At 35.6% G+C, this 25,246-nt stretch overlaps 2 protein-coding genes across 3 annotated transcripts in view; one reads left to right on the forward strand and one right to left on the reverse strand.

Moving 5' to 3' along the window:
- Positions 1-500: 500 nt before the first annotated feature.
- Positions 501-11,450, forward strand: LOC123681323 (ATP-binding cassette sub-family G member 5). Its single transcript, XM_045619660.1, has 10 exons — positions 501-737; positions 4,051-4,168; positions 4,235-4,425; positions 5,305-5,449; positions 6,463-6,735; positions 7,831-8,044; positions 8,491-8,608; positions 8,757-8,850; positions 8,907-9,231; positions 10,856-11,450. The coding sequence occupies exons 1-10, from the start codon at positions 684-686 to the stop codon at positions 11,244-11,246; spliced, it is 1,923 nt and encodes a 640-aa protein (XP_045475616.1). The 5' UTR covers positions 501-683; the 3' UTR covers positions 11,247-11,450.
- Positions 11,451-16,864: 5,414 nt separating this feature from the next.
- The window catches only part of LOC123681325, a 39,159-nt gene continuing 30,777 nt past the window's right edge, over positions 16,865-25,246 (reverse strand). Inside the window, exons 1-2 of one of the 2 annotated variants that reach the window (XM_045619661.1) lie at positions 23,641-23,891; positions 19,452-20,275 (exon numbers count right to left, since the gene is read on the reverse strand). In XM_045619661.1, coding sequence (XP_045475617.1) covers positions 19,556-20,275; positions 23,641-23,877 — 957 coding nt within the window. In that variant the 5' untranslated portion in view covers positions 23,878-23,891 and the 3' untranslated portion in view covers positions 19,452-19,555. Of the gene's footprint in view, positions 20,276-23,640; positions 23,892-25,246 lie in introns of those variants that run through there. The other variant, XM_045619662.1, reaches the window with a different exon arrangement.

Raw genomic sequence — 25,246 nt, forward strand, 5'->3', positions numbered from 1 at the left:
GTATTTATTTCAATATATTTCGAGTTAATATGAAACGTTGAATCGCTAGGGGACATAAGAAGTGCGTTCTTTGTGGAGAAACTCGCGAATTGAGCGAAATATCCTATCACTGATATGTTTTCATTTTCGCGCTCTTCATGTCAAATTAGATAGTTCATGTTGGGGACAAAATTTGCTTACTGAAAATGACATATGCTCCCTCTATCTATGTTTATTACACTGAGACTGGAACCAACTTTATAAAATGTCCCAAAACCAAAGTTTACCTCTCTTTGCATTTTCCTGATTTCGAATGAGATGGTCCCTTCTCAAATTGACACACTGTATACATACGAATACACTCAGCATATCTCAACATTTTCGAAAAAAAATTCATCTTTCATTGCACCGCCAATAGAATTTCGCCACTGACCACTGCTCCATCTATGCGAGCGCCCACGGTACCCGCGTGGTGGTACCACATGGCAAGCACAATATCAAAACTTATTTCACCTCAAAGCACAGTTGCTTTTCGAAGTACCTACGTCGTTGACCGTATCTGCTGTCTTCTGCTGCTTTCTCTCACAACAGTTGGCTATGGTCTTCTGTGCAGGACACCAACCTGATGGTCGGCAAGAAAAATATCGGGTGTAGACGGTAAACAGGAATAATACAGCTACAGGATTCGGATGTGACAGTTCAAGATGATAGCCAACGACTACGTATTGGAACTGAACAGTGTTTTTTATTCTGGTCAAGTAAGTAGGATAACGTTCATGTATTTCACTAGAATGAAGAATTTTTATTGAGAATTACTATTCATTTGAAATGTATGCGGTTTTATTGAGAGTTTGACAGGGTTTGATTTGTTTTGATTGTAATAATGATATAATTTCAGTTCGTTTTAGATCCACAAAAGATTTCAATCAATATCAAAGTTGATCGGTCGATCGCAGTTTTGTTCGAGCCACAATTATAATTCTGTGACAGTTTCAGCTTATTCATTATATTCAAAAATACTATTCATCAGTACTCTTTTGGTACCAATTTTTCAGGGTTATTCACATAAGCTAAGTCCTTAGAATGGAATTCAGCGCGTTAAATTTATGTTGTACAGTTTCCGATTTTCAAATGAAACCTCTATATACATGCAATATAGACAATAAATCGAATTGTCTGATAACTTTATTGACTGCTTTGTTTGCAAAGCTATTTCGTAACATTGGTAGGTAATTCGTTAATTCCATTATTGGGTTTTTTCAAATTTTGACAGTTGTACTATAGTATTATTTCTCAGAGTAATAAACATAGATAGACGTCATTTCCAGCAAGCAAATTTAGTCCCCAACATGAACTATCAAATTTGACATAAGGTGCGCGGAAATGAAAACATACCAGTGATACGATATTCGCGAGTTTCTCCACAAAGAACGCACTTCTTATGTCCCATAGTGAATCAACGTGTTAAATTAACTCTAAATATATTGAAATAAATACCTAAATATATCAGAAATTCAGAAAACAAACTTCAAGCGCCCCAAACGACGTGAAACAACCGATGACACTAGGAGAGCAATAGTTGCCAAATCTTGGATTTCAGCAGGTAGATACAGAAAATAATAAATATTCTGCATACTAATTGGGAACAATATCGGATTCCAAATATTCAAATTTGTATATTCAATCGGAAATCACTCAAATAAATATATTTCATCCAATATAATATACATTCATGACAATATAGTAAAACTGTGAATTTGAAAATATATATCACAATCCGACAACGTAATCTAACCATGTTGGAGTCATGTAAAAATTTAGTATACTTCCTCTATCTATGTTTATTACTTTATGTATAATTCTAATAGCAACCCACTATATATCATTTGTGAGATAATACAAATACTTTTCCAATGGGACAAAAAGTTTTACGATTATCGAAAGGCATATACAGTACCTACTACCTTCACTGAGCGCACAATGTAGTAGACCAATCATTAAATATTCCATTCTGAACAATGATATAGGTAGGAAGGTAGGTACTGTGTATTACCACAGTTTTTCATGTTTCTGTTCAACTAGCGTAACTACATCAGTCATTGACAATTATCGATTACTCCATAGAATAGGGAAATGCATTTCCTTCGACCTTTCCTCAAATATCCGCCAATTGACAATTTCACACAAGCAATCAGCAACAAACAAAAATAACCAACAAAATTTGACAGTTCCAGAGATGAAGATGACATCAACTCGAAGACATGCTTCGATAATTTTTCACAAAGACAAGGAATAGCCATGAGATAAAATCATGTATTACACTTGAATATTTGAATGTCAATTCGTAACGGAAAATCATTAAAAAAAGTTGATCTTCGTGGTTTTTAGTTATATTTTTTATGTCCATTCCCTTGATTATTCAATGTCATAATTATGGAATAGATTTAGTTGGGAGGAGATAGGTTACTAGTTCTTATATTCTGTAGTAGTTGTCAGAGTTATTCAATAAATTTATTATTATTATTTATTCCTTTTTTTGAAATAGTTCACCCAAAAACTTCAAACACGATATCGATTTATTTTTTTCATTAGTATATCTTCGGATTAGTTTGATGTTTGGAATAAATATTCTAAGATCTTGTGTGTTGAAATTTCGAACCGTTCAAGATTCAAAATTAAATGAATCCAAAAATTTGATAAATAATAATTATCCCGAAGATTAGATTAGATTTAATTAAGGAGGTTTCGTTTCACTGCGACCTTATGGTCTATCGTGCCCACATCAGAGCTATTCTCTCCATATCGTGATCTACAGCTCGCCTTCCAGATTCAGAGTTCTAATGTATCTGGGATGGTTTCCAAGAGGCTAATTCCTCACTTCTATAAGTTTCTTGTCCAAAGCAGATTTTGCGTTGGATAGTGATGGCGAGGCATTCTCTCACCAGGTGATCCGGAGTTTCTTGCTCCTTCCCACAGAATCTGCACTTGTCATTTTCTGCTAGACCCATTCTCATGAGGTGTTTCCAAAGGCGACAATGCCCTGTGAGGAATCCAGTGAGAAGTTGTAGTAAATTTTTGTTAAGATCCAGATACTTCTTAGATCTCGCAGTGTCAAAGTTTCGAAGAAACTTTTTGGAATCATCCGAACCAGGAAGATTCCGCCAGAGTGATTCTCTTTCGGTTTTTTCCTTCTCCTGAAAATCTTTCTTTTAGAAACATTAGTCTATGCCACAAGATGGATCCAGGCTGATGAAAAGAGTTTGTGCTCCTTTTCTGGCAAGTGTGTTAACCTCTTCATTTCCTTTAATTCCCGAGTGGTCGGGAAACCAGAATAAAAAGACCTTAGATATTATTCTTGCCTATTTCACTGAGTTTTTTTTGTCACTCCAATATCATCTTGGAATCGATGATATGTGAGCTGAGTGCTTTGATTGCAGCCTAACTATCAGAGTGTATCGCTATATCACATTTCCGATAGTTTTGTGCCATGATAATGTCTACGCATCTTTCTATTGCATTTATTTCTGCCTGAAAAACACTTAGACAGCGAACTAACGATATTGAGCATTTGGTACCAGTCCCGAATACTCCAGCGCCAGCCCGCGTCGTTGTTTTGGAACCATCTGTGTACCATTTGATGGTATTCTTTTTGAGAACTGGGATTGTGGACTCTCCTTCCCAATCTCCTTTTCTACTTAGTATCGTAATGAAGGTTTTTATAATTATCCCGAAGGATAGATACTATGAAAATAATTATCCATTTGGCTAGTCTTTTTCAGCCGATCGGCGTAGTTTAATGTTATGAGCAACGTGTGGCGCCACCCTAAGTGCTTGTGGCGAGTCATCACAAACATAATAAACCTGGTCCATTTCACTACACCTATTTATGAAATTCAAATGATGCAATACCCTGTATTCATTTTTATACACAATTTCTTCTATTGAATTTCAAAAAACCCTGTGTTTCCCATTCTGAAATTTCATACATTTTTCAATAAAATAACATGATCTTTTCAGGGAAAGATATTCACGAAAAGCTGAACTTTAATGTCTCTGCCATACTTTTTATAGGTAGAACCTGCATCATGTGCTCAAAGATTGTTGGGGAGCGTAAAGACTGGAGTTATCCTGAAAGATGTCTCCATGACTGTTTACTCCGGAGAAGTTATAGCAATTCTAGGATCCAAAGGTAGTTTGAAATACAAAGATTCTTCTTCACAATCAACAAAAAATCATAAATCAATTTTTTTTTCAGGTAGCGGTAAGAAAGCTCTTCTGGATGTTATAGCCAGACGAGTTCAAGGCCCAACCAGAGGTCAAATTTTACTCAACAATCAACCTCTCAGCTTGAATGTCTTCAATCAAAGATGTGGTTATGTCACTCACAAATGCGACCTCATACCAGGATTAACTGTTGAGGAAAACTTATACTACGTGCCCACAAAGGTAATATGAGTCTAAAACATTGTTTCTGACTATTATTGTTTGGGGTATCGCGTTTTCGTGGGAATTATCAAAAGACTGATGAACGACAGACGAGAACTTTATTGTGGTACAGCACTTGGAAACATCCTTGAACACTCTACTAACTCAACTGGGCATCACCTCGTCACTTCCTCTACAGAACGCTCCTTTTCCCAGTTTTATACCTGGGTTACAAACATAAAATCATATTATACTCCGTGAATTTCTTCTTCCTTTTCTTATTCTCTCCAATCTTTCAATACCTTTTCTGTGGAGAGATTCATCTTTACTTTCGAAAAAAGCTTCAACCTATCCAATTACTTCTTCATAAGAGCCAATTTTCATTCTCTGGAATATATTTCATCCACCTGTGCCATATCTCTTTTTTCTCATTAGTATCAAGCTCAAAAAAATGAAAGAATTTCGAAACAGTAAATTCTGGATCGAGATATTGAAAGTTAAGTGACACTATATTTGTTGTTATTTGGAACGCTGTCTTTTATAAGAAAAACACTGTGCAAGCAAACCAATAGCTTGATAAGTATTATTCAGACTCTGCACCATCGACAACAATGGTTAAAAGGTGCTCCAATGGCTCTAATGAAGAGGTTAAAGCCTATTTCGTAAGCAAAGACGGATATTCCCACAGAAAAGGTATCAAAAAGTTAGAGAAAGGTTTGATTACATGTATCACTCTGATGACTGTGTTGACGATTAAAGTCGGAAGTGTTTTAGGTGTATGTGGTCTCTAGGGGTGCATTTGGCACATGAATAAACGAGCTCTCTAAAACGTTCACGTCAATTTTTCCTCATATTTCATATCATTGAAACAACAACATTCAATTCCTCTTATCATTACAGTTGTCAGGATACGTGAAGAAATCCAAGGTCAAACAAGTGATGGCTGATCTTGCCTTATCCCAGATAGCTGGAAGATGCACAGAAAACCTGAACCGTAGTGAATTCAGGAGGCTGATGATTGGAATGCAATTCGTGAAAGATCCAGGTAGGCGGTGTAATGATTGACTCACTCCAGTCGCAATTGTTTTGAAACGGAATTCTTGGTTTGTCGCTTGAGCAATTACTTAATGGTTTGTGATCTTCTCGCTATTTCCTGTGAATATCAAGATGAGGCAGCCTTCTTCCTATTGTTTCTGGAGGTTCTCCATAAAAGACCAAGGTTGAATATGTTGTAACGTTTTTAGGATTTCTTGGTAAATGACATGGCTCATCTTTCGTTGATATCATTTAACTCAACATTGAAACTAAAGAAGGCGGACGATATAAATCACTTTCTATAGCAAGAATTTCAATAGCAAGGCAATACTGTAACGCTAGAATCCTGGCTAGCACATATTTTTTATTCCAACTTATAATAATAAAAAAATTAAATAAAGAAACCAATCAACATTTCTTCTTTCCAACTTGTGAGATTGAGGGGATATTTGTATATTTTTATTTTTCTAATCCCCATCAAAATCATTCAATGAGTACAACCAATAAACTCAACTGTGTAAATAGTAGTAGCATTAGTAGTAATAGCGTTAGTATATGATATATCTTATTTTATGTAATCCAAATTCAATCATATAATTCAAATTCAAGTTCTATCATCAAATCCAGTTCTATTAGAATACACAAAAGATGGAGATATATGCAAATGCAGTTTAATCAGAAGGTTATACTTAGCAACTTGGACTCTAGGGTGGAAGGGTGAAAAAAGCCTTTGCTGAATAATAACGTCCAAGTGTATAGCTTGGATATTTGACTGGTACTTCCGATACAAATCCCATACTTGTGGTTGAGAAAAATTTACTATCAAGAACATCATCCAATATAGTAATGAATAGAAGAAGGATTTGATTCTGGTCAAGCTTAAATCACCAGACTCAGAAGAAAACACAACCAAAATGCTTTGTGTCATAATTTCGAAATATTTGCAAATCAAGAACTCCCAATCAATATTATAAAATATACCAAAAATGTGCTCGACCAAAATTGATACCAGAAAATTTTCAGTTGTTCTTCTGTTGGACGAGCCTACTTGGGATCTGGATCCCCTAAATACCTATCTGGTGATATCAATCCTCTCCAACGCAGCTAAGAAATACGGCTCTGCTATAATACTGACAATGGAAAAACCAAGATCAGACGTATTTCCATTTCTTGAGAGAGTACTATATCTATGCCTTGGAGATGTTGTCTATTCTGGTGGAACCAGACAAATGCTGGAATATTTCAATGAAATTGGATTTCCTTGTCCTCAACTGGAGAACCCACTCATGTACTACTGTAAGTATTACTTTTATTTTTTCAATATACAACTGTATACAAGACTATACATTTCAACAGAATTTATTTCAACCAATAAAATACGGCTATGGCACTGGTAACTGAGTAACTACCTCCTCCTGTCGCTCTGTTCTAAACTGACCCTCTAGAAAGAATTTGGTCAAGCCCAATCCTTTCAGACTGCAGTTTCAGACTTCTCTCGAAGGAAAGCATTGGCGTGGATTGCGTATTCGTTACAATTATGGCTAGGATGCAACCTTTGACAGAACTGTCACCAGTTTTTCCTTTGTTCTATACCATGCACAGCAATTACCAAGGAAATCGTCTAGTACATTGTTAAATGTGAAAAAAAGTGCTTGGTAGCCCTATTACTAAGGAAGACTTGTCTAGTTCCTTAGAGTGGATAGTTCAGAACATTTACGAAGTATGTGACCTTCTAGATCTATGTCCAATTTCCAGATAATTCTACCGTCAGCCCCATGTGGTACAGATGGTAGTTAACTCTTCACTTTAAGTCCAGAGTCTAACCAGTCAACACACATATTTCCTTAAAAATATGGTATTGGTCAACATTGTCACCTTTTAGAGTGATACTTCGAAGCTTCTTTAACTTGTCGATGCCTTTTCTCTTCGTCTTTGCTTTCGAAATAGACTTTAACCTTGGCCAACCACTTCGTCATTAGAACCAGTGGATGTTTTCTGAAACATACAGCATCTCTGAACAACAGTCATCAATCCATTGCTAGGCTTCCATAGGAATCCTAGAACTGTTGTCCCATAGTTTACTCTTTCAAGCCTACATACTGATTTTTCGATAACCCCTTTCCAAGTTCATCAAACTGTTCATTGCCTTAATGACTAGTATTATTATTATTATCATTATAATTAGATTTGAATCAAGGACATGGTCCTGTGAGATTCAATATACACAAAGAGCCCTGTATATTCAGTAACTTTGTTGCTTCATCGGCAAAGAAATTTGGCTCTACGATTCCATGTTCCTCAGCATGTCAGTAACTTCTAAAGGTCATCATACATAGCGGTTTGCATTTTGGTACATTGAATACCATTCAAAGTTCGATTTGTTTTTTACAGTATGCCTATCAACAGTAGATAGAAGATCTAGAGAGAGATTCGTAGAGAGCAATCATCAGATCGCTGCACTCGTTGAAAAATTCAAATTAGAGGGAGGAATATACAGAAAAGGTACTATGAATCATCCAATGGAGCACAGCCTAGGTTTAGGTAATAAGATGCCCTTGCTCTTGGAGAAGCCTGGTACCTTTCGTGTAGGTTGGACCCTTTACACGTAAGAAGAAATTAATATTGGATTTATTATGGTTTATGCGTCTTTGATTCATTTAAAAAACAATTTATACAATACCAAAAATGCTTGAAGACGGAGTCACAACTTGGCAATGAATTTCATCTTATTTATTAGATGTAAATTTATGTCTCGATCAAAAACGGCTAAATTCAACTGCTAACAACATGATGCTTCCAATTGAAGCAGCTCAAGGATTTAACTTGAAGACTGTGAGTGCATTATAAAGGGCGTTTCAGAAGGATCTGCTGGATCCTTGAAGTTGTGAATCCTAAGGTTCTTTTAAGATGGAAAGATTGTATGAACCTCCGTCCTAAAACTCTAAACGTTTGAGCTTAAGGGTGATAAATAAAAAAAAACTTGCTGAATGTTATTCTGAAGCTCGACTGTCAACATCTGGTGTAATCAAGAGCCTTTCTTATTATTTTCAGGCGTATCCTGGCCTCGACTTTGAGTTTACGTAAATGTGGAATGAAGAGTATGTTTTTGAGGTTATTCCTGCTTCCATTGTTCTTCTTCATGCTGTGGGGTATCTATAGAGAGATGAAGGTGAGTCCATTTGATCTTCTACGTCCACTAGAATGAATATAGTGAAGGAAATACATATTGCAGGAATATAATTGATATGAATCGTCTTAAGTTAGATAACTATGGTTTTTAACTTTTATATATTTTACAATTTCGTGTATATTTTCAGAACTACCAACACACATTTGTTACAAGGAATGGTCTCATACTGAACATCTTATGCGGATCTTACTTCATTGGAATCATCAATGCGATATCTTTATGTAAGTAAAGAGATCACCAATTCTTCAACCGTTTCTTCAAATCCAATTCCTTACAGTCTCAGTCTACAGAACGAGATATTTCCAAGAATCTCAAGAAGGTTTATACGGAGGAACGTTATTCTTGACAACTTATAATCTGGTTACGATTCCTTTCTCTTTCCTAACAACTGCTATGGCAACCGCAATCATCTACCCCTTGATTGGCAGCTTCGATGAACCTATGGAATATCTGTATCTCACTCTCATCTTATGGGCCTGTTATTTATTCTCTGAACAGCAAACCATGGCTATACTGATCATGGTGAAGGATAGGTTGACCGCTGCGATTTTCAGTACATATATCACCTGTATATGTATTGCAGTAGGCAGTGGCATATTAAGGTGAGTTAAAAGGTGTCCTTTATTCTTTTGGCATTCCAGAAATTCATCAATGCATTTAACTAGCAGCCGATGCACTAGTGACTGCTATCCAAAAAACTAGAAGGGTTTTCCAATAGGTGATTTCATTTTGAATATCCCACTATCTGGGCAGCTGTCATCTTTTGACATTTGACAAGTGAAACCAAGCAATAAAAATGTAACGCTATAAGCTTCAACAACGAAGTGAAATTGTTAAAATTCACGGCAAAAATTGTGAAAATACTGCAGTCACAACTGAAGCAGTTTTGAGTCGTTGTGACGCACCTACTCGGTCTGCAATAGTTGATTAGGGGGAAAAATTTGAGCTTTAGGAACAAGTTAATGATGTGACGATTCGAAACCGTGTGCGTCGCTCAAAAACAACTGAAAACATTTCTCCTGTAGACCGTAGTGTTGACGAAAACTCAGATTTGTCGTTCCATCGTCGATCTTGAGAATTAGGCATTCCTCGAACGATATTAAACCGTATTTTTCATAAAAACTCAGGGCTTAAGGATTTCAAAGTTCAGTTAATACAAGAACTACAGCTTGTCGATCACTAGCAACGTCATATCTTTGCTGATCAAAATGATCCGGATTTTCATCTAAAAATCATCTTCAGTGATGAGGGCCATTTTTACCTCGGAGGCTACGTTAATAAGCAGAATTGTCGCTTGACAAATCCAAGAATGATTGTTGAGAAGCCTTTCCATTGTCAACATATCACGGTTTGGTGAGGTTTTTTTTGGCCCGGTGGTGTGATTGAACCTTACTTATTCTAAAATACGGCTGGTGCAACTGTTTCTGGGTATGAATTGCGCTACTGATATAATTATCAATTTTTTATGCCCGCATATTGGAAGATATTGATGTGAACGAAGTATAATTTCAATGAGATGGCGCAACTTGCCACAAAAGCAACGAAACAATCGCAATTTTGCAAGTTTCCTGGCCGTTCTTGAAGAGATGACCACAATTGGCCACTGATATCTTCTGATTTTACACCTTCTTACTTTTTTCTTTGGGCCATGTGAAAGATAAGGTCTAGACTCTAGACAATTGCTCCAAAAGGCGTTGAAGATAGAATTCGTGAAGTTATCTAGGGCATACAGCGAATTGGTTTTGGGAAATTTTATGAAAAGGATGTGGTGCTGCAACCTAAGACGTGGCGGCCATTTGGTTGATATCATTTTCCATTTTTAATAACATACTCTTCACAATGAAATAAACATCCATTGTATTCTCTTGAAATATTTTTTCAATATAAAAATTAATAAACCTCTTTTGGCGAGTCTTTATCGAGCCAAGTTACAAATTGCGCCCTCTCCCAGGTGTTTGGTGTTTCGTCTCGAGATCGCTAGTGAACTTTTCAGTTGGACTATCCAGCAATGTTGCCCAAGACACACTCTCACACACCATCGTAAGAGGTAACCCTGTTGCAACGCAACGTCCCCTTTAAATACACCGGGGCCGAAGTAGTCTGGCGCGAACACCCATAGCTCCATCTGTGACCAAACAGAGTCACTACACTCTTATTGGAAAACCCTTTGTTAGAGAGTAAAAATTAGGTTTAAGAGATTTTCCTCACCAAAAACTGTTTTTCTAGGTCCATGAAAGGATTGCAAGACTGGTTGTACTACCTCACATATGGCATTCAAGCAAGATACGCATCATCTTTCCTTCACCGTCAAATTTTCTTAACACCTGAAATGCAGAGAGCTCTATCATTCGATGATTCAAAAAATTGTAGTGGAATGAATTTGATTGAAACCTCCAGTCTGCTTTCCAATAATCCTTATTGTCGATACGCAAGTGGCCAGGCCTATTTGACAGAAAGGTACAGCAGGGATGCAACAGATGTCATCTTCAATGGAGTTCTGGATTTCGATATAAATTTGGGAGTTACATTCGCTTTTGCTGTTGGAATGTTGGTGTTCAATTTGTTCTTGTACATTCTTCCTTTGCCGGCTTTTATAAAAGCTAAATTCAGAGAATAAGAATGCAGTCTTTACATTTGAGCAGGTACCTACTGAAGAGTTGGGTTGCTGTAAATCTGCAACGCATGCAATACAGTAGAGGATCAAGAAGGAATATTATCGTCAAATGAAGAACAACATGGTTTCTAAATGTAACAATGTAAATAGTGGTATTTAAGATATATGTTTATATGAATTTTTTATGAAAAAAGTTGTTTTATCCGACGCCAAAGTTATTGAACTGAAATCTTTACCACCCTGTAATTCGAAAATGTTTGTTTACAATGGCCATTTGAAATTCAAAAAAAAGTTATTTTTAGCATCCTACATAAACTACATGGTTGAATTTAGGGCGTTATTGCAATGAAGACATGAATGAATGAAGATCAGCATCACAAGTTTTACAACATAAAAAATTCAAGCACCTTCACCTTTAATAATCAATGCCATATTCAAATTCACCGAAAGCCAATTTTCTCCTCCATAATAAAATTGAAAACATCGATGAATACCAGTCCATTGAATTATCTATATTTATTTATGAAACGAAACAAAATTTTTTAACTTCATTTAGTCATCTATTGGAATCTCGGCGCACGATAGGTTGAATGAAGTAGAAATCTGTAATACAATAAACCAGGTCCCTGATCGTCGTGATAGAGGGCACTACCTATTCAATACATTAAAATTGTACTGTATCAATGTCGATTAGTGGTGATGAAAAATTGAAATGTCACTCAAAATTGGTGACTTATACTTATGATTATCAGTCATTTATTTTGAGAATAAAGTAAATAAAAAAGAATCGTAATACCATCGTACTAAGCATTTCGTATATGTACCTAAGTGGTTAATCCATAACGACTATCTTAGATGAAGATCCAATCTTATGGGGTATTCAAAATCAAAAACTTTCTGACATTTTCATAGATTTAAAACTATAATCAAGAAGTTGATCAATCAAAGTTTTATGAAACCCGGTGTAACAGGCCAATTGTCTACCATAGTAAAACACAAAATTGGCAAAATTCGATTTTTTTTACTCAACATAGTTGCCTTCGAGGGCGATACAGCGATTATAACGATCTTCCAACTTTTTAATACCATTTTTGTAGTAAGATTTGCCTTTCTATTCAAAATAGGTGATTACTCCTTCATTTCTTTCCAGCGAGCATTATTTTGAGGTCTGAGAACAAGAAAAAGTCGCTGGGGGCCAGATCTGGCGAATACGGTGGATGTAGAAGACTAGAAGCAATTCGAAGCCCAATTCATGCAATTTTGCCGTTGTTTTCATTGATTTGTGAAAAGACGCATTGTCTTGATGAAACAGCACCTTTTTTTTCTTCAAATGGGGTAGTTACACAACATGAGAATCGACTATATGAACATAAATATTTTAGGGAAATTTGTGGACATGAAATCATTAAATTGAAATCAAGTATTCTTTCAACGAAAACGAATACAACAATCTTCACCCCAAAGTCTTCGAGTAATGAATCATCAAAAATGTCACAATTCCATGAAAATCACGAAACGAAGGAAAAATGATCGTTTATTAAAAAAAGATATTGAAATAATATTAAATGAATGTGTCCCCACATATCTACAAGAACTCTTCACAATAGGTATAATGGCCACAAGAAATAATGAACATAGTGTTTCCATTACATTTTTTTTCATTTGATCAGCAGTCTGTTTTATTATTGAAAAGTTCATTAAAGAAATAGCTTTTGAAAAATATGTACCTATTTTCTTCATTTAGCGTCAATATTCTTTTGAAGATTATTACTCAGCTTCAGAAATAGGCGCATCTTTTATCCTGGAATATAACCTCATATTTTTCCTATCAATTAGTTTTCTTGAAAAGAAGTACGATAGTCAAATAAAAAAAATGATAAAGGAAGAAAATTCCGAACAAAGGATTCTTCAACAATAGTATGTACTTAATTTCTTGATATCATTAGCTGCAATTAAATTCGATAAACGAATATTGGTAATCGGTTTGTTCTTTATAAATTATTCATTGTATGAAGAATTTCATTGTTCTTGAAATGAAATCGAACCATTCGCTTTATCTTCTTTTCGATAGTATTATCTGAAATATTTTTTCCATAGGTTATGACTAGGACTCAAAAATTTCATCATTTTCTTCGAATCGTTTAATCAACTTAGAACAATAGGGTTTTCGCAATTATTATGCTTTAGTTCGATTAATTACTCAAACAAATGTGCAACGATGGTGAACATTCAATTGAATTAATAATCAAAGAGACTCTCATTTTGTTTCAAATATATCGAATACTGTCTCGATAGCAAAAAATATCAGAAGTACTAAAGAAACTACTGAAAAACTCAGAAAATACACATGAAAGCAAATCTTTCAATTTCAATACACTAGCTGACTGTAGCTGTAAAGGAATGAATAAAACGAAATTAGAAATAAATTTGAACGGCTAAATGAGAAAGAACATGATTCTTATTCTCTGCTTCTCTTGGAAAATTTTAAGTGCATTCACCAAAGCCTTTCATTTTTATTCATCACAACATTTTTAATCGTAAAAATAGAACAACATTGAATAAATTATTCAATAAAACTACAAGGTCTTATTGATAAAATACAAATGGTAGAGCTCCAAAAAATCCATAACTTCTTGCATAATTCAACCACAACCTTTGCTGCTTTTTGTACTCAGAAAACATTTCATTCGATGGTTACAAAATAATTTCTTGAAGTCTTTCCAACTACTGAAGGGAATAAGAAATCTAAAACTAAAGATATTATTCACAAAAAACGTTTAATTTTTAATTGATTAAATTTGAAGAATTGAATAATTTGAAGAAACAACACAAAAGCAACACAACGAAACAAAATTTAAACTGTTCCGCATTAGAGCTATCAAACTGAATGACTAGGAGGAGAGGTACTTTATTTTTAGCTTCTCTACTGGGACGGTATTCCAAGAGCATCCAATTAACAGGCTCAAAACTCGTAGAGTCCATGATCCATGATAATGACATCCAAAGCTGTCGTAGGCTTCAGCTGACTGTTGATGTCTTCAAGGAACCCACAGAAGTATTCACCAAAAACGTTTTATTTCCATTTGGTCAAAAAAGTGAATTCGTAATAAAAAAAATGAATAAATAAATGAATCATTTGATTCAACAACACGTAAGTAACACAACTAAACAATATTAAAACTTCACCGCGTTGAAGTTATCTGACCGAACGATTAGGAGGGGAGGAACTTGATCTTTTCTCAGTTTCTCTGTTAAAACCGTAATCCAACAGCATCAAATTGAGTTGGTCCCAATGCGTTATCCTACCATTTACAGGCAAATGTCTCGTAAAGTCCAAAGAATCCATGATGATGCCCTCCAAAACGATCGTAGGCTTCAACTGGCTGTCGATCGAAATGCTCGTCGATATCATCAACCCACTCTCAGGGGAAGACAACTGGTAGATCCAAACGATCAGCTGTCTCTCTCGTCATCCATCTGCAAACATCCAGCACCACCTTCAGCTGATTCTTGTAATCCTGTAGGAGGCTGAAAAATCGAAGATGAAGCTATCTCAGTTGGGAAGTATTGCCAAATAGCCAAAAGTCTAGAATAGTTCAAAGGATCCATGATAATGGCATCCAAAACAATCGTAGGCTTCAATTGACTGTCAATCGATATCCTCATCGATGTTTTGAAGGTATTGTTGAGGAATACAAATGGTAGAACTCCAAATTCTTGCATCATCCAATCACTATATTCTGCTGGTTTTTCTACTGAGAAAACCATTCATATGATTAAAAACCAGTAAAAACTAACCTTGCATAGGTTATAAAATCATACAGGATGATTTCAGCTTCTAGAGTGAATAAGAACTGTAAGCTTGTGGACAGATTCCAAAGAAGATCTTATGACTGAAGCCAAAAATTATCCACCAAAAACGTTTGATTTCCATTTGATCGAAACATTTGTATTCATAATAAAGAAAACAACAATAAATGAATCCTTTGATACAACAACACGTAAGTAACACAACTAAACAATATTAACACTAAACCGCGTTAAAGTTATCAGTCCGAACGATCAGGATGGGAGGAACTTGATCTTTATTCTCAGTTTCTCTGTTGCAACCATCATCCAACAGCATCAAATTGAGTTGGTCCCAATGCGTTATCCTACCATTTACAGGCAAATGTCTCGTAAAGTCCAAAGAATCCATGATGATGCCCTCCAAAACGATCGTAGGCTTCAACTGGCTGTCGATCGAAATGCTCGTCGATATCATCAACCCACTCTCAGGGGAAGACAACTGGTAGATCCAAACGATCAGCTGTCTCTCTCGTCATCCATCTGCAAACATCCAGCACCACCTTCAGCTGATTCTTGTAATCCTGTAGGAGGCTGAAAAAATCGAAGATGAAGCTGTCGCAGTTGGGAAGTATTGCCAAATCGCCAAAAGTCTCGAATCGACCAAAGGATCCATGATAATGGCATTCAAAACAATCGTAGGCTTCAACTGACTGTCAATCAATATCCTGATCGATGTTTTGAAGGTATTATTGAGGAATACAAATGGTAGAACTCCAAATTCTTGCATCATCCAATCACTATATTCTGCTAGTTTTTCTACTGAGAAAACCATTCATATGATTAAAAACCAGTAAAAACTAACCTTGCATAGGTTATAAAATCATACAGGATGATTTCAGCTTCTAGAGTGAATAAAAACTGCAAGCTTGTGGGCAGATTCTAAAGAAGATCTTGTGACTGAACCCAAAAAATATCCACCAAAAACGTTTGATTTCTATTTGATCAAAACATGTGTACTCGTAATAAAAAGAACAACAATAAATGAATCATTCGATACAACAACACGTAGGTAACACAACTAAACAATATTAAAACTAAACCGCGTTAAAGTTATCAGTCCGAACGATAAGGAGGGGATGAACTTCATCCTTATTCTCAGTTTCTCTGTTGAAACCGTAATCCAACAGCATCAAATTGAGTTGCTCCCAATGCGTCATCCTTCCATTAACAGGCACATGTCTCGTATAGTGCAAAGGATCCATGATGATGACCTCCAAAGGGGTCGTAGGCTTCAACTGGCTGTCGATCGAAATACTCGTCGATATCTTCAACCCACTCTCAGGGAAAGACAACTGGTAGAAATCCAAACGATCAGCTGTCTCTCTCGTCATCCATCTGCAAACATCCAGCACCACCTTAAGCTGATTCTTATAATCCTGTAGGAGGCTGAAAATATCGAAGATGAACCTGTAACAGTTGGGAAGAATTGACAAATCTCCAAAAATCTCTAATAGTCCAAAGGATCTATGATAATGGCATCCAAAGCGATCGTAGGCTTCAACTGACTCTCAATCCATTCACTCATCGATGTTTTGAAGGTATTATTGAAGAAACCAAATGATAGAACACCAAAAGATCTGCCACTTCTTGCATCATCCATCCACAACCTTTTGCTGTTTTTTTGTACTGAGAAAATATTTCATACGATTAAAAACCAGCACAAACTAACCTTACATAGGTTATGAAATCATACAGGATGATTTCTAGAGTGAATAAGAACTGTAAGCTTGTGGGCAGATTATAAAGAAGATCTTGTGACTGAAAAAATAATACACCAGAAACGTTTAATTTCCATTTGATGAAAACATGTGTATTCGTACTAAAAAGGACAACAATAAATGAATCATTTGATACAACCACACGTAGGTAACACAACTAAACAATATTAAAACTAAACCGCGTTAAAGTTATCAGTCCGAACGATTAGGAGAGGATGAACTTGATCCTTATTCTCAGTTTCTCTGTTAAAACCGTAATCCAACAGCATCAAATTGAGTTGGTCCCAATGCGTCATCCTTCCATTAACAGGCACATGTCTCGTATAGTGCAAAGGATCCATGATGATGACCTCCAAAGCGATCGTAGGCTTCAACTGGCTGTCGATCGAAATACTCGTCGATATCTTCAACCCACTCTCAGGGAAAGACAACTGGTAGAAATCCAAACGATCAGCTGTCTCTCTCGTCATCCATCTGCAAACATCCAGCACCACCTTCAGCTGATTCTTGTTTACCTGTAGGAGGCTGAAAAAATCGAAGATGAACCTGTAACAGTTGGGAAGAATTGACAAATCTCCAAAAATCTCTAATAGTCCAAAGGATCTATGATAATGGCATCCAAAGCGATCGTAGGCTTCAACTGACTCTCAATCCATTCACTCATCGAGGTTTTGAAGGTATTATTGAAGAAACCAAATGATAGAACTCCAAAAGATCTGCTACTTCTTGCATCATCCATCCACAAACTTTTGCTTTTTTTTTGTACTGAGAAAATATTTCATACGATTAAAAACCAGCACAAACTAACCTTACATATGTTATGAAATCATACAGGATGATTTCTAGAGTGAATAAGAACTGTAAGCTTGTGGGCAGATTATAAAGAAGATCTTGTGACTGAAAAAAAAATCCACCAGAAACGTTTAATTTCCATTTGATGAAAACATGTGTATTCGTAATAAAAAGAACAACAATAAATGAACCATTTGATACAACAACTCGTAAGTAACACAACTAAACAATATCAAAACTAAACCGCGTTAAAGTTATCAGTCCGAACGATTAGGAGGGGAGGAACTTGATCTTTATTCTCAGTTTCTCTGTTGAAATCATAATCCAACAGCATCAAATTGAGTTGGTCCCAATGCGTTATCCTACCATTTACAGGCACATGTCTCGTATAGTCCAAAGGATCCATGATAATGCCCTCCAAAGCGATCGTAGGCTTCAACTGGCTGTCGATCGAAATGCTCGTCGATATCTTCAACCCACTCTCAGGGAAAGACAACTGGTAGAAATCCAAACGATCAGCTGTCTCTCTCGTCATCCATCTGCAAACATCCAGCACCACCTTCAGCTGATTCTTGTAATCCTGTAGGAGGCTGAAAAATCGAAGATGAAGCTATCGCAGTTGGGAAGTATTGCCAAATAGCCAAAAGTCTAGAATAGTTCAAAGGATCCATGATAATGACATCCAAAACAATCGTAGGCTTCAATTGACTGTCAATCGATATCCTCATCGATGTTTTGAAGGTGTTATTGAGGAATACAAATGGTAGAACTTCAAATTCTTGCATCATCCAATCACTATATTATGCTGGTTTTTGTACTGAGAAAACCATTCATATGATTAAAAACCAGTAAAAACTAACCTTGCATAGGTTATAAAATCATACAGGATGATTTCAGCTTCTAGAGTGAATAAGAACTGTAAGCTTGTGGACGGATTCCAAAGAAGATCTTATGACTGAAGCCAAAAATTATCCACCAAAAACGTTTGATTTCCTTTTGATCGAAACATGTGTATTCATTACAAAGAAAACAACAATAAAAGAATACTTTGATACAACAACACGTGAGTAACTCAACTAAACAATATCAAAACTAAACCGCGTCAAAGTTATCAGTCCGAACGATTAGGAGAGGATGAACTTGATCCTTATTCTCAGTTTCTCTGTTAAAACCGTAATCCAACAGCATCAAATTGAGTTGGTCCCAATGCGTCATCCTTCCATTAACAGGCACATGTCTCGTATAGTGCAAAGGATCCATGATGATGACATCCAAAGCGATCGTAGGCTTCAACTGGCTGTCGATCGAAATACTCGTTGATATCTTCAACCCACTCTCAGGGAAAGACAACTGGTAGAAATCCAAACGATCAGCTGTCTCTCTCGTCATCCATCTGCAAACATCCAGCATCACCTTCAGCTGATTCTTGTTTACCTGTAGGAGGCTGAAAAAATCGAAGATGAACCTGTAACAGTTGGGAAGAATTGACAAATCTCCAAAAATCTCTAATAGTCCAAAGGATCTATGATAATGGCATCCAAAGCGATTGTAGGCCTCAACTGACTCTCAATCCATTCACTCATCGATGTTTTGAAGGTATTATTGAAGAAACCAAATGATAGAACTCCAAAAGATCTGCCACTTCTTGCATCATCCATCCACAACCTTTTGCTGTTTTTTTGTACTGAGAAAATATTTCATACGATTAAAAACCAGCACAAACTAACCTTACATAGGTTATGAAATCATACAGGATGATTTCTAGAGTGAATAAGAACTGTAAGCTTGTGGGCAGATTCTAGAGAAGATCTTGTGACTGAACCCAAAAATTATCCACCACAAACGTTTGATTTCCATTTGATCAAAACATGTGTACTCGTAATAAAAAGAACAACAATAAATGAATCATTCGATACAACAACACGTAAGTAACACAACTAAACAATATTAAAACTAAACCGCGTTAAAGTTATCAGTCCGAACGATTAGGAGGGGAGGAACTTGATCTTTATTCTCAGTTTCTCTGTTGAAACCGTAATCCAACAGCATCAAATTGAGTTGGTCCCAATGCGTTATCCTACCATTAACAGGCACATGCCTCGTATAGTCCAAAGGATCCATGACAATACCCTCCAAAGCGATCGTAGGCTTCAACTGGCTATCGATCGAAATACTCGTCGATATCTTCAACCCACTCTCAGGGGAAGACAACTGGTAAAAATCCAAACGATCAGCTGTCTCTCTCGTCATCCATCTGCAAACATCCAGCACCACCTTCAGCTGATTCTTATAATCCTGTAGGAGGCTGAAAAAATCGAAGATGAACCTGTCGCAGTTGGGAAGCATTGCCAAATCGCCAAAAGTCTCGGGCAATGCATAATTCGCGGAGATCTGGAACATCCCCTTATCGATTTTTCTATATTTGTTCTCCAGGTTCGTAGTCGCCGGCTTGGGAAATATCTTTGGGACGTCGGTTTCTGCTATGCGACCTTCGCTACCGTTGCTGACGAAATGGTTCTTGCAGATGCGGGTGTCGTGGCAGACGTACCAATTGCTCCTGGGGATGGCGTCCAACCAAGCCCGACGGAGGACGGAGTCGGAAGAAGGAAAGGCGATGAAAATCTCCGAAGGGCCGTAGGTCAGACAATTTGGGACGCAGCATCTTTGATATCGCTGAAAAAAAAATTATCAAAATATTTTTTTTATTCTTCGAAAATAAGAAATGACCTTGGATTTTCTCATTTTTCTCCATATCCTTAATGAAATCCCATGGTTTAATGACGGCATCGATGCTTAATTTTGCCAAACACTTGAGATTGTTGTTCTATATGAATACGCAAAATTGCAGCCCTTTTGGAGCAGTTTTCATGAAAAAGCTGTGTAATTCTTTTCCAATATTCTTCTTGAATTTCTATGATTCTGATAACGCCATCAACATTAAATTTTTCATATCCTACCAGTTTCTTATTTTGAATTTATTGCTTCGTTACCAATGTAGTGTGAACATTATGTCCTTTTAATATGTTTATACAAGCTTTGCTAAGGTCATACATTTCTGATTGGGTACTTATGTATTGAAGAATATTATTTATTTTATATTGTAATGAATTAATTCGAATTGAATTAATATGTTTTATCAACATAAATATAACAAATTATTAACACTATCGAAAAATCTTTGGATAAATTTCATTTCTACCCGAATTTCTTCAATTGTATCTATTTTACTTCCCAGATACTAGAACTGCCAGATCTAATAAAAGTGACAAGAGAATTTGGCGTTCGGAATGGAATTCTCATAATGTTTTCAGCTAAAGTCTAATTGTTGATCCTTCAGAGAAAGTTCCAGTTTTCAAAATTTGTTGTAGATACCTACTTTAAATCGACTAAATACTGATCAATAGTATGCTCTCCAAATGGCATTCTATTGAAAGCTAATGGATAAAAAAATATTTGGATGGAAAAGAATCCCTTCAATGTAAATATGTCAGCTTATTCTGTAAACAAAAACACAAACCAATCACTACATCTATATGGGGAGACAGAATTTTTGCGGGGGTTTTTATCTGTTCTCTTGTATCGAACGTTGAAATGTATGATGCCCCGTTCACATTTCCTCTGCTAATACTGATATTTACACATGCTTCATTGTTTGAAGTTAACAATTTTTTGTATTTCTCTTACTCGAAAGAATATACATATATCGGGTGTCCCAAGGTGAGTGGCCTATTAGATTATTATGGAAACTATTGATGGTGAAGATTTCAAATTTTGTGGATAGATATTTGGCCATGTAAGGTACATTTTTGAAATAATTTCACATTTCCAGTGTTGCCGGATGTACGACAATTTGGCAACAACTTTGTTATTTTAAATGGGACATCCGGTATTTCTATTTTTTTATGATACTCCATAAAATATTAAATCTATTCACTCTTACTTTTCCATCCCTATCTTTAACGGTTTTTGAGTTTTTAATTATTTTTTGAAATTTTAGATCAAATTGGCGTATTACAAAAATGACTCTAGTTCGCTCAATATTTGAGATTTAAGTCAGAAATTTTGCAAGTCGCTAGATATTGATCTGATCTGTTTTACTGCTTTTGAATTATGGTTGTCAATAATACAGGACGGACCAAAAAAAATCATCATTTGCCAAGTTACAAAATTGTAAAAAAGTCTATTTTTTCAAATTAGACACCTAGTATATTTTTCAATTTTAGGAATCAGTACAACACACTCTACAATTTTTCTATTCACGTCCCTATACCTATCTCAACTGGAGTCCGAGTTATTTGCGTTATATGTGTATATCTTTCTTGAGCCATTATTTATAGAAAAACCTCGGAACAATACACCTGTTAGTCAATAATTGTTTATTTTAACACTTATGGATTTAACTGATTCATTGATATATCCATCTATGAACGACATAGAGAAAATAACAATACAAAAGAAATTAACGCTTATTGAATCAATGTGAAATCTAATAAACGCATATAACTCGGAATCCAGTTGAGATAGGTATAGGGACGTGAATAGAAAAATTGTAGAGTGTGTTCTACTGATTCCAAAAATTGAAAAATATACTAGGTGTCTAATTTGAAAAAATAGACTTTTTTACAATTTTGTAACTTGGCAAATGATGATTTTTTTTGGTCCGTCCTGTATTATTGACAACCATAATTCGAAAGCAGTAACACAGATCAGATCAATATCTAGCGACTTGCAAAATTTCTGACTTAAATTTCAAATATTGAGCGAACTAGAGTCATTTTTGTAATACGCCAATTTGATCTAAAATTTCGAAAAATAATTAATAACTCAAAAACCGTTAAAGATAGGGATGGAAAAGTAAGAGTGAATAGATTTAATATTTTATGGAGTATCATAAAAAAATAGAAATACCGGATGTCCCATTTAAAATAACAAAGTTGTTGCCAAATTGTCGTACATCCGGCAACACTGGAAATGTGAAATTATTTCAAAAATATACCTTACATGGCCAAATATCTATCCACAAAATTTGAAATCTTCACCATCAATAGTTTCCATAATAATCTAATAGGCCACTCACCTTGGGACACCCGATATACAGGGTGTGTCATGATCGATGCTACCCTAGACTTTTACGCAGTATGGAAGGTACGATTTTATTGAAAATCTTTGATAGAAAGCATTGCACTACCGATCTAAAAAATTTTCAGCGCTGCTGTGTTGCCACTTATATGAAAAAGTTCTAACAACTTTCAAAATTTCGAACACCCTGTATATTATTACTTTTTTCGGTTTGCACTCATCACTTCGGTACTTGGAATCCTAGATAGAAAGCTGAAATTTCGGGTATGGATTACCAGAATCCCATTTATCTTTTACGTGTAATTAAGTACGTCCCTTGAAATTAGAGATTCGTGGCTTGACTCGATAATCAAGCTACTTGACTTGAAATCAACTCAAGTTGATGTCAAGTCAAGCCCATGTCATGTGGCTTGAATATTGAGTCGAGTAGCTTGAATATCAAGTCAAGTACTTGTAACCTCATTTTTTAATAATATTCTGTCCTCTCTATATCTTTTGTATTTTGTACATTAGAATCATTCGATGCCTCATGAAGAAGGTCCAGATAACACCCTAATGGAAAAATTGTCACCGTTTAATTTTTCTGACCTTTGTCCTTGTCCACCTGAACAAAAAATATCTTATCGAGCATCTAGAGAAGTAAAACCAGATAAGTATTCAAGTTCTTGTTTTGAAGAGTAACTATCTCGTTACTTCTTTAAACAAGAACCAGATATATGTTTTACATCCTCCATAAATTAACTTACAGAAAGTAGCTCCTTTAGTTCACATCAGAGCAATTCAAACAATTCGATCATTCTCTTTGATATGTTCGATATAATCAATAGAAAATCTAGCCAAAAAGTTAACAGATGGCATGTTTGAATATCACTCTACAACAACAATTGGCATGTCATAAAACTCAGTTGACAAAAAAAAGAAAGATTGCAAAATTTCTTGAATTCTAGCTGTTCACGCACCTTGCGAAGTGGTTTCACTTCCTTAATTTCCTCCTTGAATTCTTCCACCATTGGTTCCACCTTGCGAATATTATGACTTTTCTTTCGACGTCCAAGTATTCTTCTACGCCGGACCCTGTTAGCACGACGCAGCCCTTCTAAAGATCTTGAAACTTTTCGCTCGTAAATATTCTTTTGAGTTCTTGACATCTTATAATTTCTGACAACTGTCAGTTTTTCTATGACTGTAGCCCGCATAGAATTGTAAATAAATATTGGGCGGCAATCTGGAGATCGAACCATGCATGTGTTTAGAAACAATCATTTCTTTAATTCTTTGGTTAATCCGTTCATTCTGCCAAATTTTGTAGAACAAATTCGTTCGAGAATATGGCAGGTTCACACTGATTTCATAGATATATTTTGATATTATATATTCGTAAGCGAAGCCCTCCTTCCAAGGATTTATCTATTATCTGTCAAATTTGGAATACAGAAAACTGTTCTGCCAACCCCACATTTTTCAATGCGAAAATCACTACACGATATTTATGAAAATATTCCAAAATTCAGTGAATTAGAGAAAATAATGTATAATACTCATACAGAAGGCTCATTATACCACTCTGGCTTCTGGACTTGTATCATAAATAACTGTTCTACAAGGTATGGAAGAATGAAGTGATCTCGAGTGGTGATATAAAACAACAATATCTAGCTTCATTCAATATTTTGTGTTTCCTCTTCAGAACCATAAAAAATTCAAGTAGAAATAATATTTCAGTGCCAACTGTTATTTCAATTATAACAGATTGGATTGAGGAGGTACTACCAGAAGATACTCTGGAAGCAACTAATATACCTAGCCACTATGGATCTGTTATAGGTTTAGACACCTATGAGAAGCAATATGCTCATTTTTTGAACTGGCGCAAATATGAGGATGCGAACAGCTTCAAAGAGGAAATACTTCTGGCGTACTTGGTTAATTCCAATGAAATACTCGATTCTACTACACATTGGGTACGTTATTCGATGATTAAATCTTAAATAAACCGAGACATTTTTTCATACCAACTGACAAAGAAAATACAACACCCAGAACGAGTTTAAATTTTGATTTTTTTGTGGTAAAACATAGATAGTTTAGAAAGGATTACTTGACTTGATTTCAAATAAAACTCAAGTCAGTCAAGTAGTCGTTTTTCAATCTCAAGTCAAGACAAGTATTTATTCATCAAGTACTTGATATTTAGCATTTTTATTGTGTAGTGTCACATCAATAGAAAAATGATGAAATGAGAAGAAACCTTGCAAAAATTACTTTTATTTATTATTATATAAAAAACCGATTATAATAAATTTTTTCAAATAGAAATTAAATCACTATATGTATATCATATGTATATGATATATGTGGAACGTATAGCCATTTTTCCAATCTATTCTTCTGGGAATTCCGATTTCTTGGAAAAAGTAGAAAATGCTATCCTCCCATATTTGCCGCCCCTCTAGAGGGGGCCCTGCTGCTTCAAGTTCTTCTGCTGAGTTTCGATTTTATAAAACGCTTAAGCATTTTGTTTCTTCTTCAAGATGATTGAGTAAAACAATCGGATGATGCGGATGA

Source organism: Harmonia axyridis, chromosome 5 (assembly GCF_914767665.1).
Source record: "Harmonia axyridis chromosome 5, icHarAxyr1.1, whole genome shotgun sequence".
NCBI classification, from domain to species: domain Eukaryota; kingdom Metazoa; phylum Arthropoda; class Insecta; order Coleoptera; family Coccinellidae; genus Harmonia; species Harmonia axyridis.

Bases quoted from the DNA above. Each gene is read 5' to 3' on its own strand.
- LOC123681323 (XM_045619660.1), top strand. From the start codon at position 684: ATGATAGCCAACGACTACGTATTGGAACTGAACAGTGTTTTTTATTCT. The intron at 8,045-8,490 runs GTAAGAAGAAAT...TATTATTTTCAG, and splicing joins GTAGGTTGGACCCTTTACAC to GCGTATCCTGGCCTCGACTT. The intron at 8,609-8,756 runs GTGAGTCCATTT...GTATATTTTCAG, and splicing joins GTATCTATAGAGAGATGAAG to AACTACCAACACACATTTGT.